The sequence below is a fragment of the Panthera leo genome, assembly GCF_018350215.1.
Source record: "Panthera leo isolate Ple1 chromosome E1 unlocalized genomic scaffold, P.leo_Ple1_pat1.1 chrE1_random_Un_scaffold_57, whole genome shotgun sequence".
NCBI classification, from domain to species: domain Eukaryota; kingdom Metazoa; phylum Chordata; class Mammalia; order Carnivora; family Felidae; genus Panthera; species Panthera leo.
This window is the reverse complement of record NW_024962228.1, coordinates 22,702-38,119: the sequence shown is the minus strand read 5'-3', so window position 1 is coordinate 38,119 and position 15,418 is coordinate 22,702. Positions and strand designations below refer to the sequence as shown.

The window sequence follows — 15,418 nt, the reverse complement described above, 5'->3', positions numbered from 1 at the left end:
TGGTAAAGTCTATTTTGAATCTGAAATCCACCTCAAAGCCATGCCAAGAGTTTATTAATAAGGTACCACTTTTTGAATGGTAGTAATAATCCTATTTCTTTCAGATGAAATCAGGAATGAAATATATTATGGAAAACCAACAGTGGTTGATAATCCTAAATGTTAAGTATACTTTTTTTTTCCTGACTTTAAAGTGCTTCTCCTTCATTCACCTACACAGGTGCAGACCGATGGCTTATTTTAAAAAATTCACTTCATTGCTTCTAACAGTACGAGCTCCATGAGTTTAGAAGCCGAAGGACTCTACGATGTAGAAAGGCTGTACCTTATCGGGATAGAGCACATTCACATGCTGGCTCGTCTGTGGCGCATCAGTATTGTGCCAAGAACATAAGCTCTAAGGGAGAATAAGGAAAATCTAAGCCTTACCCCTTTTGAATTATTGTTGAGAATATCGTTGAGGTAGGTGTGGCCACCCTCTGAAGGCAAAGTCGAGCCGCAGTCACAGAGACGCCCTAACGCTCCCCCAGTCAACCGCCATCTGCTTCCTTTTAGACGGCTGCGTGCCCACACAAGTTGACACACTTCAGGATATTGTCATCGCTTTTTGGTATGTACTGGAAATCCTGACAGCTTCTTCTCAGATTCAGAAAGGCATCAACGTTAAGGATGAAGATGACAACTCAGGGCTGTCCTTTTGGGGTGATTTAGGGTAACTTTTATTATTTTCCGTGTGTGGTAGTTCAGAAGCTTTGCGATAGTCATACCCAACTGTTACTTTTCTTCTCCCAGCTGCATCTGATTCTTCCCACGTATATGCCAAGGCATCTTCTTTCTCTGGGAAGCATGGTAGTTGCTCCTCTGCCCCATATCATTTCTTTAATACCTACCTCTGTTAGGTATTTACTGCGCTCCGGCACTACGCTGAGACCTTTCGCTTGTGCTGCAAGTAAGACAGTGTGTCTTAAACTCTTAGAATAGAGCTTGGCACGTGGGAAATGCTCCGGATGTGGCCCCTCACACGGCACTTCATTTTCGTTTTTCCAGCAACTCTTGTGATACAGGTAGTATCATCCTCATTTCGGGGATGAGGAAGTTGAAACTCAGAGACATCGGGTGACTTGCCTAGGTTCACACTGTCAATAAGTGACAGAACCACTTAAGAAGCTTCGCGAGTAATACAATTCCGCATTCCCTGGCACTAGGTAGGACCTGAATGACAACCGGCCTTTTGGGCGTCGTCCCTTGGAGTCAGCTTCTCACTGGAATAGGACCTTTCGAGCAGGGAGCTCCTTTTCCCTATGCTTCGGGAGCTCCTGGCCATGCCACCTATGGGCATCCCCAGGCTTCCTGCTCACCGCCTGGTGCAAATATCACATCGTCACTGCTAGGCACCCACTCTGTGCCCAGCCTTATGCTAGGTGCTTTGCACATGCTCTTTCCTTTAATCCTCAAATTGCCTTATGAGGTAAATGCTGCTAAAAAGACTCGGAGACGTTCGTTACTTAAGTCCCTTCACCAGGAAGTGACAGCCAGAATTCAGACCTAGGTCTGCCTGATTCCGGGGCCCTTGCTTCTTGGGCTGTTCCTCACTGCCAGAAACTCCTCTTCAAGGCTGTTCTCAGAACTTGAATTAAAACATGGGCTCACCATTTCAGATTCTTTAGGCTTCGCCCCTCCCCCCGCCCAACCCCTGAGAGAGGATCTACGTGATGCCGTTAGATGTCTTGTATTGAGGAGCTTCGCATGGGGAGTCATGTTCTCATGGCTCATGAACCTATGTAGATGAATAAAGGAAAGGGGTTATTCTATCCCCAAGTACTTCAAACATACTGGAATAGGGTCTAGATCACTCTACTTATTTCTTCAACTGCTTTCCTCCAAGGAGCCAGTTTTCCCTCCATGCCTTGGGATTCCAGCATAGAGAGTTTGGAGTCTGTCCTATTTGAAATGTATTTTCACTGCCTGCTTTGGACATTTTTTCAGCTAAAGCTGTTAGGATTTCAGTACATTCAGGACAGTGGTGACAAGCTTCAGTCCTCAAGTCTTCTCTGTCTCCTCAGTTAATAGAAAGGAAACGTAGCCCATCTGTCTGGACCTCTGTAGAAGAATTTGGAGAAAAAAAAAATAACACGTAAGAAATGTTCCCTTATTTTGTGAGCTACCTTTAGTCTGTCCCGTTGCTCTGCAACGGAAAGCTTTTGCAAAAATACTTGAGTTTTCCTCTTCAAATAAGATAGAGTTTTTTAAAAAACAAAAAAATATCTAGAACAGTATTTCTTCAACTTTGATTATGAGACAGTCTTTGAGGATAACTGTTGTTATGTTTTACTCCCATAAAGATAAGCCCACGAATATCCAAAAGCCAATAGACTGAGTCAGCACACGTTTTATCTGTAAAATGAGGGAATTGAACGGAAATGGAGATGATGTCTAGTGCAGCGTCCACCGTTCGTTCGTATCGCAGTCTGTGGAAAGACAATTGCTGTCGGTCCAGCAGATGTAACCTGTCGGGTCAGTTCTCATTCTCCCCTTGGCTCAGGCACAATAGCTCCATGAAGAGAAGGCGGCACTAAAGACAGGAGGAGATAGGATAACTTGGAGTGGCCTGTATTTTGTTTTCACTACAGATAAACACAGGGCATTCATCTCAGCAGGAGGGCTGCCTGGGTAAGAGGAAGCACCGAGCCGATGGGTATAAGGCCATGGGTGAGCTACCAGGAAAGAGGGGGGGACAGTGGGGGTAGAGCACTGAGATAGTTGGGGGAAGGATAACAAACTACTAAATTGTTTTGGCTGCATAATTCTTCATAGTCTTTCTTAATAGGGAGCCAGGGGGGCGGGGCGGGGGGGGGGGGGAGAAGTGGGCAGGGGAAGACACACACGTGGAAGAGGTTACTTGCACAGAGCCCGCCAGTAAGCTTGTAGGTATTAATGCCATTTTTATTTTTTCAAAGCCAAAGGACATTCGGAGCCTCAAGGTTGAGGAACTGTGTTTAACCAGACATGTGACACTCACGTTCTTTCTCTTCATAACATCGTCTGACTGGATATTAACTAGTGTTACACAAACCCGACATGTTAATGGGCCTGAAAAAACGTAGAAGAAGGGGCTGGAATAGGAAGAATAGGGGAGTTTCCAAGGCAAGAACAAAAATGCATGGCTCCCAGCCGCACCGCTAACTCCCTCTGACCTCCGTTGTGGAAGAGTTTGAATCTTCGCTCCCCTTTTCTCCACCTACTAACATGTTTGATCTTCTGGCAACTGGTTCTCTATTTATCACAACATGGTTCTTTTTTTTTTTTCTTCAAATTGAGATATAGTCCGCATAATAGAATATGCAACATTATAAAGTATATAGTCCAATGGTATACTTTGATAGACAATAATCACTGCTAATTCCAGAACATTGTCATTGCCCCCCTCGAAAGAAATACCATACCCATCAGCCTTTACTCCCCATTCCCCCCTCCTCCCAGGCCCCTGGCAACAACTAATTTACCTTCTGCCCCTATGGATTTGCCTATTCTGGACATTTCATAGAAATGTGTGTCTAGTTTCTTTCACATGGCTTGTTGGCTTCAAGATTTATCCGGTTGTAGCATGTTTCAGTACTTCATTCCTTTTTTTAATGTTTATTTATTTTTGAAAGAGAGCGCACACACAAGCGGGGAAGGGGCAGAGAGAGAGGGGGACAGAGGATCCAAAACCACAGAGCCTGATGTAGAGCTCGAACTCATGAACTGTGAGATGACGACCTGAGCCAAAGTCAGATGCTTAACCGACTGAGCCACCCAGGTGCTCCAGTCACATTTTGTTCATCCATTCGTGAGTTATTGGACATTTGGATTATTTTGACTTTTTGGCTATTGTGAATAATGCTGCTATGAGTATTCATGTACAAGTTTTTGTGTGGTCATATGTTTTTAATTCTCTTGGGTACATACCTAAGAGTGGAATTGCTGGGTCATGTAGTAACTCTATATTTAACCCTTTTGAGGAACTGCCGAACTGTTTTCCACAGTGACTACACCATTTTACATTCCCACCAATGTATGAAGATTCTGGTTTCCCCAAATCTTGCTACCACTTATCATTGTCTCTCTGTTCGATCATAGCCATCTTAGTGAGTGTAGAGTACTATCTCATTGTAGCTTTGATTTATATTTCCCTAATGACCTAAGACATTGAGCATCTTTTCATGTGCTTATTGGCCATTCATGTATTTTCTTTGGCGAAATGTCTCTTCAAATCCTTTACCCATTTAAACATTTGATTATTTGTCTTTTCACTGAGTTTTAAGAGTTCTTTATATATTCTGGATGTTCTGGATACTAGACTTGTATCAGACATATGATAGTTTTGGGTTGTTTTTTTATTTTTAAATAAAGTCCAGTTTATCTATTTTTCCTTTGGTTTGTTGTGCTTTTTGTGTCATGTCTAAGAAACCGTCGCCTAAATCCAAGGTCATAAAGATTTCTCTCCTGAGAGTTTTATAGCTTGAGCTCTTCCTTCTAGGTCTTTGACTCATTTTGAGTTAAAATTTATATATGGTGTGAAGTGTAGGAATCCAACTACATTATTTGGTATGGGGATATACGGTTGTCCCAGCATCATTTGAAAAGACTAGTCTTCCCACGTTGAATGGTGTTGGCACCCTTGTTGAAAATCAGTGGGCCATAAATGTGAGGATTTGTTCCTGGACTGTCAGTTCTGTTCCATCAACTTACATGTCTGTTCTTTTGCCAGTACCACACCGTGATTACTGTAGTTTCGAAGTAGGTTTTGAAACCAGGGCGTGTGAGTCTTCCCATTGTGTTGTTCTGTGTCAAAATCGTTTTGGAGCACCCGGGTAGCTCAGTTGGTTAAGTGGCCGGCTCTTGATTTCAGCTCAGGTCATGACCTCATGGTTTGTGAGATGGAACCCCGTGTTGCAATCTGCACTGACAGCATGGAGCCTGCTTGGGATGCTCCCTCTCCTTCTCCCTCTGCCCCTCCCCTGCTCACACTTGGGAATTCCCCACTCACACTCGCTCATGTTTGCTCTTCTGCACGGGTGTGTATGCTCGCTGTCTCTCAAAATGAATAGATAAACTTTTTTTTTTTTTTTAAAAAGATCATTTTGGCTATTCTCGGTCCCTTGAATTGACATACAGATTTTAGAATTAGCTTGCCAATTTTTGGAAAGAAGTCAGTTGGGGTTTGGATAGGGATTATACTGAAACCACAGTTCAATTTGGGGTATAGTGCCATTTTACCAATATTTTCTTCTGGTCCGTGAACATGGCATATCTTTACACTTATTTCAATCTTCTTTAATTTCTTTCAACAACGTTTTGTGGTTTTTAGTGTGATTCTTGCACTTCTTTGGTTAAATGTTTTCCTAAGTATTTTGTTCTTTTGAGTACTGTTATACATGGAATTGTTTTTCTAATTTTATTTTTGGAATAGTCATTGCTGATGTATAGAAATAAAGCTAATTTTTACATATTGATCTTGTGTCCTGTAACCTTGCTGAACTCATTTATTAGTGCTAAGGTTTTTTTTCTACATTCCCAGGAATATGTCTTGTGGTCTTCTAGTTACCCAGGAAGATGTTGGAGCATTTCAAAGTCCCTATGGACATCTCATTTCTCAGCTTTTTCCTTTTAGGCTTTTTGTTTAGGCTATTTTTTGTCTTGTTATCAATTGCCTCACATAGCTGCCAGATTAAAACATTTATCTATAATTGTTTTCAAAAAATGCCCCTTGGGAAGAGGCTATTTTAGCACTGTGCAGTTCTCAGTGAGGTCAAGGGCAAGGCTTTCAAGTGAAGTTTTTTAGGGACCCCACTAGACAGGTAAAACAATGACAGTTTGTTCCTTGGGAATGAGGCTTTAAGGAACTTGAGCTCCATTCTGTTCCCCTGGGATGTGGGCAATTTTTAAGGCTACCATCACGATGGAGAGCAGAGGTTGAGGACAAGTTAAAACAACAGAGCTCACTGTTCTCATAGAAATTAGTAATTTTTTCTTTAATAAATGCTCTCCGGGTTGCTGCAAGCCCATTGGTTAAAATTTCCAAAGTTCTGAGAAAGTTGATTTTGACCATTTTTGCTAGTTTTTTGTTGTTGTTGTTGCTTTTACGGAAGGATGAATTTTCAGACGTCCTTCCTTTCTCATTTTCACTGATTCACCTGTAACAGGGCTTTAAAATGTCTAAAGTCTCAGGGCACCTGGGTGGCTCAGTTAACTGCCTGACTCTTGATTTCGGCTCAGGTCATGATCTTGCGGTCATGGGATCAAGCCCCATGTCAGGCTCTGCACTGGGCATGGAGCCTGCTTGGGATTCTCTCTCTCTCTCTTCCTCTGCCTCTCCTTCACTCATACTCTTGTACTCTCTCTCTCAAAAAATAGAATACAAAAATAAAAAATGAAATCTCTAAAGTCTCAATGATCACAGGCTAATTAAATACTTAATCATGGGAGATGATTAGAGGAAAGGAATAAAAATAGAAAATGTAATTCTTAGAGAAGCTCTCCCAGATGGAGAGATGAAGTTCAGCAAAGTGTTTCTATATTTAATGCTCTCAAAGTTAAGTTTAAGGTAACGGCTATTTTAAACCCCCTTTTTTTTTCATACAAGTTAAATACAGGCTTTGGAGTCAGAACTGAGTTCAGATTCCAGCTCTGCTTCTTGACTGGCTTGACAAACTGGGACAAATTATACAACCTCTCTGTACTTCAGTTTCCTCACTTGTAAAATGGGGTAATGATGTATCTATCACATAAGGTTATTGTGAGGTTTAAATGTGAAATGCTGATCACAGATGCCCTATGGCTCAATAGTATTGGTTGTGATGATTATCCTTATAATTTTGCAAAAGTACAGTGATGATTCTTGAGCAGAGTCAACCTAAAGGCAGATTTTCTTTTCTTTCTTCCTGTTTCCTTCACTTTATTTTTGCTGTAAAGAACTGAGAAGAAAATCTACTCGGCATTTTGGAATAAAAACTTGTGTCAAGCAGTGACAAAAAGTTATTTATTCAACAAGCCTTCACTAAGTAACTAGTAAATAACAAGCACTCTGTCAGGCACAGGGACAAAAATGACAATAGAGTATGGTCCCTGCCCTCAAGGAGCTGGCAGTCCAGGAGATGGATAAGGAAACGGGATCATATGCCACCTAACAAAGGCTGTCATAGGAGAATACACATGGTGGGGGTATAGCTTTCACCATTTCCTCTTAGATTAATCCCTTTGTCTTTGGCCCCCAAACTGAGGAATTGGTCCTATTTTTGTCTTTAACCGGGTGTTTTAAACTGTGGAATTTTTTACATTTCTAGAGATAAAGGAAAAGCACCTAGAATTACAGAGGACACTAGAAACAGTATTTCCTACAGAGCCTGGGCTTCCTACCAGCATAGTCACTTCTAGGATTTTCAGCCCAAAAAGTTCTTTGGCATATCTTTGCTTTGCTGTCCACGTAAAAAAAAAAAAATTTTTTTTTTCCTCTTTCTGTTCTCCACTTTATCGTCCAGAGAGCTGGGTAGTTCCCAAAGGAAGAGTGCTTTACAGAATCTAAGGGTGATTTATAGGCAAAGGCAGAAAATGATTAGTTTTCACCTTCCAGTTCCATACCCCCAAAATGAACATAAACTTTCATGGTAGTCATTACTGGAAATGCAGATAATTTTAATTCCATTGCATTTTTCAGAATTATCAGTCGTAACCCTCTGTCAACTGTTGAAGATTCCTATCTTTTTAAGTTGCCAGCATTAAAATATTTGTAAGTATTGCAACAATCTCATGGCTCATGAGATGATTTCTGATCTTTTTTGTTGTCATCAAAAGATTAAGTATTTTGCGTTTTGGTTAAAAAGTCGTAATTTAAATTTTAACTGGGTTATTGAAATAAGCATTATTAGCAAAGAAAAAACGTATATGGGCAAGATAGCCTGCAGAGGAAGGAGTAGTATTGAAGAACACATAACAGACATGGGACTTGTAGATGTAGGTAGAAATACCATTTATCTCAAAGTGGAAAGTGGAGTAAGGTGTATATTAAAAGAAAAAAAGACTAATCAAGAGAGGTGGATGCAATTGAGAATGAAAATGAGGATAAGAGTAAAAAGGATTGTACTGTTGAGCACCAAGGTGATTAATTTGATGATGCACATAAAATGTCTTCATTGGGAGCTTTCTGAAATTATTGTCCATAGCAAGAAAACTCTTGAGCTGACTTGACAAAGAAGCCAGAATTGAAGTAATCACATGTTGCTAAGTATCTTTTTAGGTACAGAATTTTTATCCTTGGGTTCAAATCACGCATGTTTGGGCTTTCTCCTTCAGAGACATGGGATCAACACAGGTGTCACTTACAACAGTTGAGAGCATCCTCATGATGACCGTTGAATTGGAAACACTGTAAGTTGATTTTTCTTATGTGTATTTTCACTTAGTTGTTTACTTAGATTTGTTTTATTGTTTTCTTAAGTCAGATTTATTGAGGTATAAAATTTACTCTTTTTAAGCATACAGTTTGATGAGTTTTGACAAACGTGTAGTTATGTAACCACCACCACATTTGAGACGTAGAACGTTTCTGTCACCCCAAAAGGCCCCTATGTGCCTTTGCAGCCAATCCCCTTTTCTCACCACCAGCCCTGGCAACCACCAACCTAATTTTTGTCCCTATAGTTTTGCCTTTTCTACAGTGTCTTATAAATGAAATCATACAAGGGGCACCTGGGTGGCTCAGGCAGTTAAGCGTCCGACTTCAGCTCAGGTCATGATCTCGCGGTCTGTGAGTTCAAGCCCTGCATCGGACTCTGTCCTGACAGCTCAGAGCCTGGAGCCTGCTTCGGATTCTGTGTCTCCCTGTCTCTCTACCCCTTCCCCATTTGCACTCCATCTCTCTCTCTCTCTCTCAAAAATAAATGAACATTAAAAAAAATAAATAAATGAAATCATACAGTATGCAGTCTTCTGTGATTGGTTCCTTTCAGCATAATCCTTTTGAGATTCATCCATGTTTGTTTTTTTTTTAACTTTTTTAACGTTTATTTATTTTTGAGAAACAGAGAGCATAAGCAGGAGAGGGGCAGAGAGAGAGAGAGAGAGACACAGAACCCGAAGCAGGCTCCAGGCTCTGTCAGCACAGAGCCCAATACAGGGCATGAACCTGCGGAACATGAGATCATGGCCTGAGCCAAAGTCGGTCACTTATCTGACTGAGCCACCCAGGCACCCCAGAGACTCATCCATGTTTTTGCACATGTCAGTAGTTCATTTCCTTTTTATTGCCGAGTCGTATTGCAGTTGTGAGGATATACCAGTTTGTTTATGCATTCATCAGTTAATGGGCATTTGAGTTGTTTCTAGCTTTTTGGCCTTTATGAATAAAGTTGCTTAAAACACTTACATGCAGGTCTTCGTGTGAGCATATGTTTTCATTGGGGGAGGGGGGCAGGTGGTAAAATACCTAATGGCAGGATTGCTACATCATATGCTGAGTGTATATTTAACTTTTTAAGAAACTGCTTACCTGTTTTCTAAAGTGGATGTACCATTTTGCATTGCAGCCAGCAGTATATGAGATCTTCTATCTATCCTTTCTTCTAATGTCTTTATCTATTTTTCATAAGGTGAATGTTGGCCTTAAAATTGAGTTGGGAAGTATTCCCCTCTCTTCAATTCTCTAGTACAGTTTGTGCAGAATTGGCATTATTTTTTCCTTAAATGTTTGCTAGAATTCACCAGTGAAGCCATGTGGGCTTGAAGCTTTCTTTGTGAGAAAGTGTTAAACTACAGATTTTATTTTTGTAATAGTGCTACTTAAATTACATACTTTATTTTTTTGAGTAGTTCATGTCTTTCAGGGAATCTATTTCATCTTGAAGTTATTGACATAAAGTATTTTATAATAATCCCTTATTATCCTTTTAGTATCTGTAGAATTGTAGTGATGTCATTCCTCTCATTTTTGATATTGATAATTTGTGTCTTCTCTTGTCTTTTCTTGATAAATCTGGCCAGAAGTTTATCAGTTTTACTTATCTTCTCTAAAAAGTGCCTTTTCATTACAGTGACTTCTCTATTTTTGTTTTCCTTTTCAGAAATTTCTGCTTTGATCTTTATCATTCCATTTTCTCTCCTTACTCAGTGATGAATTTCCTTTTCTTTTTCTAGTTTCTTAAAAGTGGACACTGGGGAAGATGAATACTATATGAGCAACATCCCACATGTTGACATGTTGTGTTTTCAGTTTCAGTTGGTACAAAATAGTTTCTAATATCCATTTTGACTTATTTGACCAATAGGGTTACTTAGGAGTGTGTTGGTTAGTTTCTAAATATTTGGAGATTTTACAGATCTGTTAATTTGTTATTTAATTCCATTGTGGTCACAGAACAATATGTTGGATGACTGAAATCCTTTTAAATTTATTGAGGCTTGTTTTATAGCCAATGAATTCTGGTGATAGATGAGAATATGGCCTATTTTGATAAATATTATGTGTCCACTTGAAAGAAAATATGTAGTCTGCTGATTTGGTGTGGAGTATTCTATAAATGTCAACTAGGTCAAGTAGGTTGGTAGTATTTTTCAAGTCTGATGTATCATTACTCATTTTCTATATATTTTTTCTGTCAATTATTGAGAGAGGGATATTGAAATCTCCAACTATAATTGAGTGCTTATGTGTCTCTCTTTCCTATTCTCCTTAATATATTTGGAAGTTCTATTATCAGATACATAAATTTTTAAGTTATGTCTTTTCTAATAGTTGACATTTCTATCACAATGGAATAACCTCATTTATCCCTGGTAATATCTTTGCTTTGAAATTGACTTTGTCCTATAGTAAATATAGCCACTCAAGGTTTCGTTTGATTAGTGTTAGCAAAGCATAATTTCTTCCATATTTTTAACCTACTTATATCTTTGTATTGAAGATGAATCTTATAGACAGCATATAGTTGGCTTTTGCTTTTTTATCCAGTATGACAACTCTATCTTTTAATTAGGTGATTATACCATTTATATTTAATGTAATTATTTATATGCTTACATTTAAAGCTACTGTCTACTCTTTTCTATGTATCCCATCTGTTCTTTGTTTCTTTTCTTTTTCTTTTTCTTCTTCTTCTTCTTCCTGCTCTTGGGTTGATTTAGTACGTTTTATTATTTTTTGGTGGGGGGATAAATAGTTACAACTCAGGTTTTGTTATTTTAGTAGCTGTTTAATGGTTTGTAGTGTTCATGTTTAACTTATCACAGTCTATCTTCAAATGATATTATATGATTTCATGAATAGTATAAGAACCTTACAATAAATAGTGTACTTCCATTGTTCCCCTCCTGACCTTTGTGCTATTGTTTTCATACATTTTACTTTTAGCACACCATATTATTTTTTTTGTTTAAATAGTCAGTTATCTTTTTTTATTTTTGTATTTTTGAGAGAGACAGAGTGCAAGTGGGGGAGGGGCAGAGAGAGAGGGAGACACAGAATCTGAAGCAGGCTCCAGGCTCTGAGCTGTAGACACAGAGCCTGATGTGGGGCCTGAAATCACAGACTATGAGATCATGACCTGAGCTGAAGTCAGATGCTTAACTGACTGAGCCACCTGGGTGCCCCTCAATTATCTCTTTTATTGAAGTATATATAGATCATGTAATATTAAATTAGTTTCAGGTGTACAACACAGTGATCTTTTATATACATTATGAAATGCTCACAACACAGTGATCAATTATATACATTATGAAATGCTCACCACAATAAGTATATTACAGTATTATTGACTATATTCCCTATGCTGTACTTTTCATCTGGTGACTTATTTATTTTATAACTGCAAGTTGGTACCTCTTAACCCTTTTCACTCATTTTGTCCATATCCCCAGTTTGTTCTCCATATTTACAAGTGTTTTCTCTTTTTTGTTGTTGTTTATTCATTCATTTGGTTTTTTGTTTATTTTTTGTTTATTTTTTACCTTGTTTTATTTTTTATTTTTTAAAATTTGCATCCAAATTAGTTAGCATATAGTGCAACAATGATTTCAGGAGTAGAGTCCTTAGTGCCCCTTACCCATTTAGCCCATCCCCCCTCCCACAACCCCTCCAGTAACCCTCAGTTTGTTTTCCATATTTATGAGTCTCTTCTGTTTTGTCCCCCTCCCTGTTCTTATATTATTTTTGTTTCCCTTCCCTATGTTCATCTGTTTTGTCTCTTAAAGTCCTCATATGAGTGAAGTGATAGGATTTTTGTCTTTCACTGACTAATTTCACTTAGCGTAATACCCTCCAGTTCCATCCATGTAGTTGCAAACGGCAAGATTTCATTCTTTTTGATTGCCAAGTAATACTCCATTGTATATATATACCGCATCTTTCATCCATTCATCCATCAATGGACATTTGGGCTCTTTCCATACTTTGGCTATTGTTGATAGTGCTGCTATAAACATTGGGTGCACATGCCCCTTCAAATCAGCATTTTTGTACCCTTTGGTTAAATGCCTAGTAGTACAATTGCTGGGTTGTAGGGTAGTTCTATTCTTAACTTTTTAAAAACCTCCATACTGTTTTCCAGAGTGGCTACAGCAGTTTGCATTCCCACCAGCAGTGCAGAAGGGTTCCCCTTTCTCCACATCTGTTGTTTCCTGAGTTATTAATTTTAGCCATTCTGACACATGTGAGGTGGTATCTCATTGTGATTTTGATTTGTATTTCCTTGATGATGAGTGATATTGAGCATCTTTTCATGTGTCTGTTAGCCTTCCGGATGTCTTCTTTGAAAAACTGTCTATTCATGTCTTCTGCCCTTTTCTTAACTGGATTATGTATTTGATTTTTTGGGTGTTGAGTCCTTTATATATTTTGGATACTAGCCCTTTATCAGATTATGTCATTTGCAAATATGTTCTCCCATTTCATCAGTTGCCTTTTAATTTTGTTGATTGTTTCCTTTGCTGTACAGCTTTTTATCTTTTTTTAATGGATGTTTGTTTTTGAGAGAGAGAGCACAAGAGTGGGGTAGGGGCAGAGAGTGAGGGAGACAGAGGATCTGAGCAGGCTCCGCACTGTCAACAGAGAGTCGATGCGGAACTCGAACTCACAAACCGTGAGATTATGACCTGAGCTGAAGTCAGAAGCTTAACCGACTGAGACACCCAGGTGCCCCAGAAGGTTTTTATCTTGATGAGGTCCCAATAATTCATTTAAAAAAATGTTTGTTTGTTTGTTTGTTTGTTTACGTTTATTTTTGAGAGAGAGAGACAGAGTGCAAGCAGGGGAGGGGCAGAGAGAGAGAGGGAGACACAGCATCTGAAACAGGCTCCAGGCTCCAAGCTGTCAGCACAGAGCCTGACACGGGGCTCAGACTCACGAACTGTAAGATCATGATCTGAGCCAAGTCAGATACTTAACCAACTGAGCCACCCAGGTGCCCCTATTAATTAATTAATTAATTAATTAAGAACATGGACACACACATACATGTATACATGGGGGGGAGCAGAGAGAGAGGGAGAGAGAGAATCTCAAGTGGAGAGAGAATCCTGATGCGGGGTTCAATCCACGACCCTGAGATCACGACCTGAGCCAACACCAAGAGTCAGGCATTCCACCCGCTAAGCCACCCAGGCACTCCTCAGTAGTTCATTTGTACTTTTGTTTCCCTTGCCTCTGGAGACGTGTCTCTAGTAAGAAGTTGCTTTAGCTGAGATCAAAGAGGTTTCTGCCTGTGTTCTCCTCTAGGATTTTGATGGTTTCCCGTCTCACATTTAGGTCTTTCATCCATTTTGAATTTATTTTTGTGTATGGTGTAAAAAAGTGGTTTAGTTTCATTCTTCTGCACGTTACGGTCCAGTTTTCCCAACACCATTTATTGCGAAGACTATCTTTTTTCCATTGGATATTCTGCTTTATCGAAGATTAGTTGACCATATATTTGTGGCTCCATTTCTCGGTTCTCTATTCTATTCTATTGATCTATGTGTCTGTTTTTGTGCAGTACCACACTGTCTTGATGATTCCAGCTTTGTAATACAGTTTGAAGTCCAGAATCATGATGCCTCCAGCTTTGTTTGTTTGTTTTTTCCCAACATTATAATTCGGGGTCTTTTCTTGTTCCATACAACTTTTAGAATTGTTTGTTCTCGCTCTGTGAAAAATACTGGTGTTTGATAGGGATTGAATTGAATGTGTAGTTTGCTTTGAGTAGTATAGACATTTTAACAATATTTGTTCTTCCAATCCTTGAGCATGGGATGTTTTTCCATTTCTTTCTGTCTTCTTCAATTTATTTTCATAAGCGTTCTATTGTTTTCAGCATACAGATCTTTTACCTCTTTGATTAGGTTTATTCCTAGGTATCTTATGGTTTTTGGTGTTTGTTTTTTTTTTTAATTTTAGAGACAGAGTGTACAAGTTGGGGAGAGGGGCAGAGGAGAGAGAGAGAGAGAGAGAGAGAGAGAGAGAGAATATCTTAAGAGAATCTTAATCTAATCCATGCTGAGCGTGGAGCCTGACACAGGGCTCGATCTCACGACCCTGAGATCCTGAGCCGAAATCAAGAGTAGGATGCTTCATTGACTTAGCCCATCCAGGCACCCCTTGTTTGTTTGTTTTTTTCTGAGATTCTACATATAAGTGAAATCATATAGTGAAATGATATACATACATATAGTGAAGTGAAATCATAACCTATATAGTTACCAGTTCTAATGTTCTTCATTCCTTTGTGTGGATCCACATTTCCGTCTGCTATCCTTTTCCTTCTGCTTAAAAATACTTTCTTTAGGGGCACCTGGGTGGCTCAGTCAGTTAAGCATCCAACTCTTGATTTTGGCTCAGGTCATAATCTCACAGTTTGTGAGCTCAAGTCCCGCGTTGGGCTTTGCTTGGGATTCTCTGTCTCCTCAGTGCTCTTTCCCCCTTGCACACGCATACTGCACGTGCCCTCTCTCTCTGTCTCTCAAATAAACATTTAAAAAAATACTTCCTTTGGCATTTCTACAGTGTAAGCCTGCTAATGATGAATTCTTCCAGCTCTTGTATGTCTCAGATAGTCTATCTTGCTTTTATTTTTGAAAGATTTGGGTATAGAATTCTAGCTTGATGGCTATTTGGTCCCCCTCTCCTTTTCACTGCCTGAAAGATGTTGCCCCACCGAGTTCTGGCTTACATTATTTCCAACAAGAAATATGTTGTCATTGTTATATCTTTGTTGCTCTGTGTGTCATGTGTGGTTTTGTTCCTTTGGCTGCTTTTAAGATTTGCTCTTTATCACTGGCTTTGACCAGTTTGATTATCATGTGCCGTGGTGTAGTTTTATCCGTGTTTAATGGATTAAACTAAACATGTAGTTTAATCCATGTTGTGCTCAGATTTCATTGACCTTGCTGGATTTGTGAGTTTATAGGGTTT

The 15,418-nt window shown here is 39.3% G+C and overlaps 2 protein-coding genes and 1 long non-coding RNA gene across 4 annotated transcripts in view; 2 read left to right on the top strand and 1 right to left on the bottom strand.

Annotated features, from left to right (window-relative positions):
- LOC122212783 (integrin beta-3-like) overlaps window positions 1-2,117 on the top strand; it is a 77,192-nt gene extending 75,075 nt beyond the window's left edge. Inside the window, exons 13-14 of one of the 2 annotated variants that reach the window (XR_006199311.1) lie at window positions 556-610; window positions 1,987-2,117. The gene's annotated coding sequence lies outside the window, so the exon portion shown is untranslated. Of the gene's footprint in view, window positions 1-220; window positions 611-1,986 lie in introns of both variants that reach the window. The other variant, XR_006199310.1, reaches the window with a different exon arrangement.
- Window positions 1-15,418, top strand: part of LOC122212785 (leucine-rich repeat-containing protein 37A2-like) — a 50,195-nt gene that overhangs the window by 21,558 nt on the left and 13,219 nt on the right. The window contains exons 4-5 of the mRNA XM_042926753.1: window positions 7,697-7,768; window positions 8,332-8,406. Of these exons, the coding sequence (XP_042782687.1) occupies window positions 7,697-7,768; window positions 8,332-8,406 (147 nt within the window). The remainder of the gene's footprint in view (window positions 1-7,696; window positions 7,769-8,331; window positions 8,407-15,418) is intronic.
- LOC122212789 lies at window positions 2,372-14,835 on the bottom strand. The gene is made up of 2 exons (XR_006199322.1): window positions 14,708-14,835; window positions 2,372-2,572 (listed from the first exon to the last, which is right to left on the bottom strand). It is a non-coding gene; the product is annotated as an uncharacterized LOC122212789 (long non-coding RNA).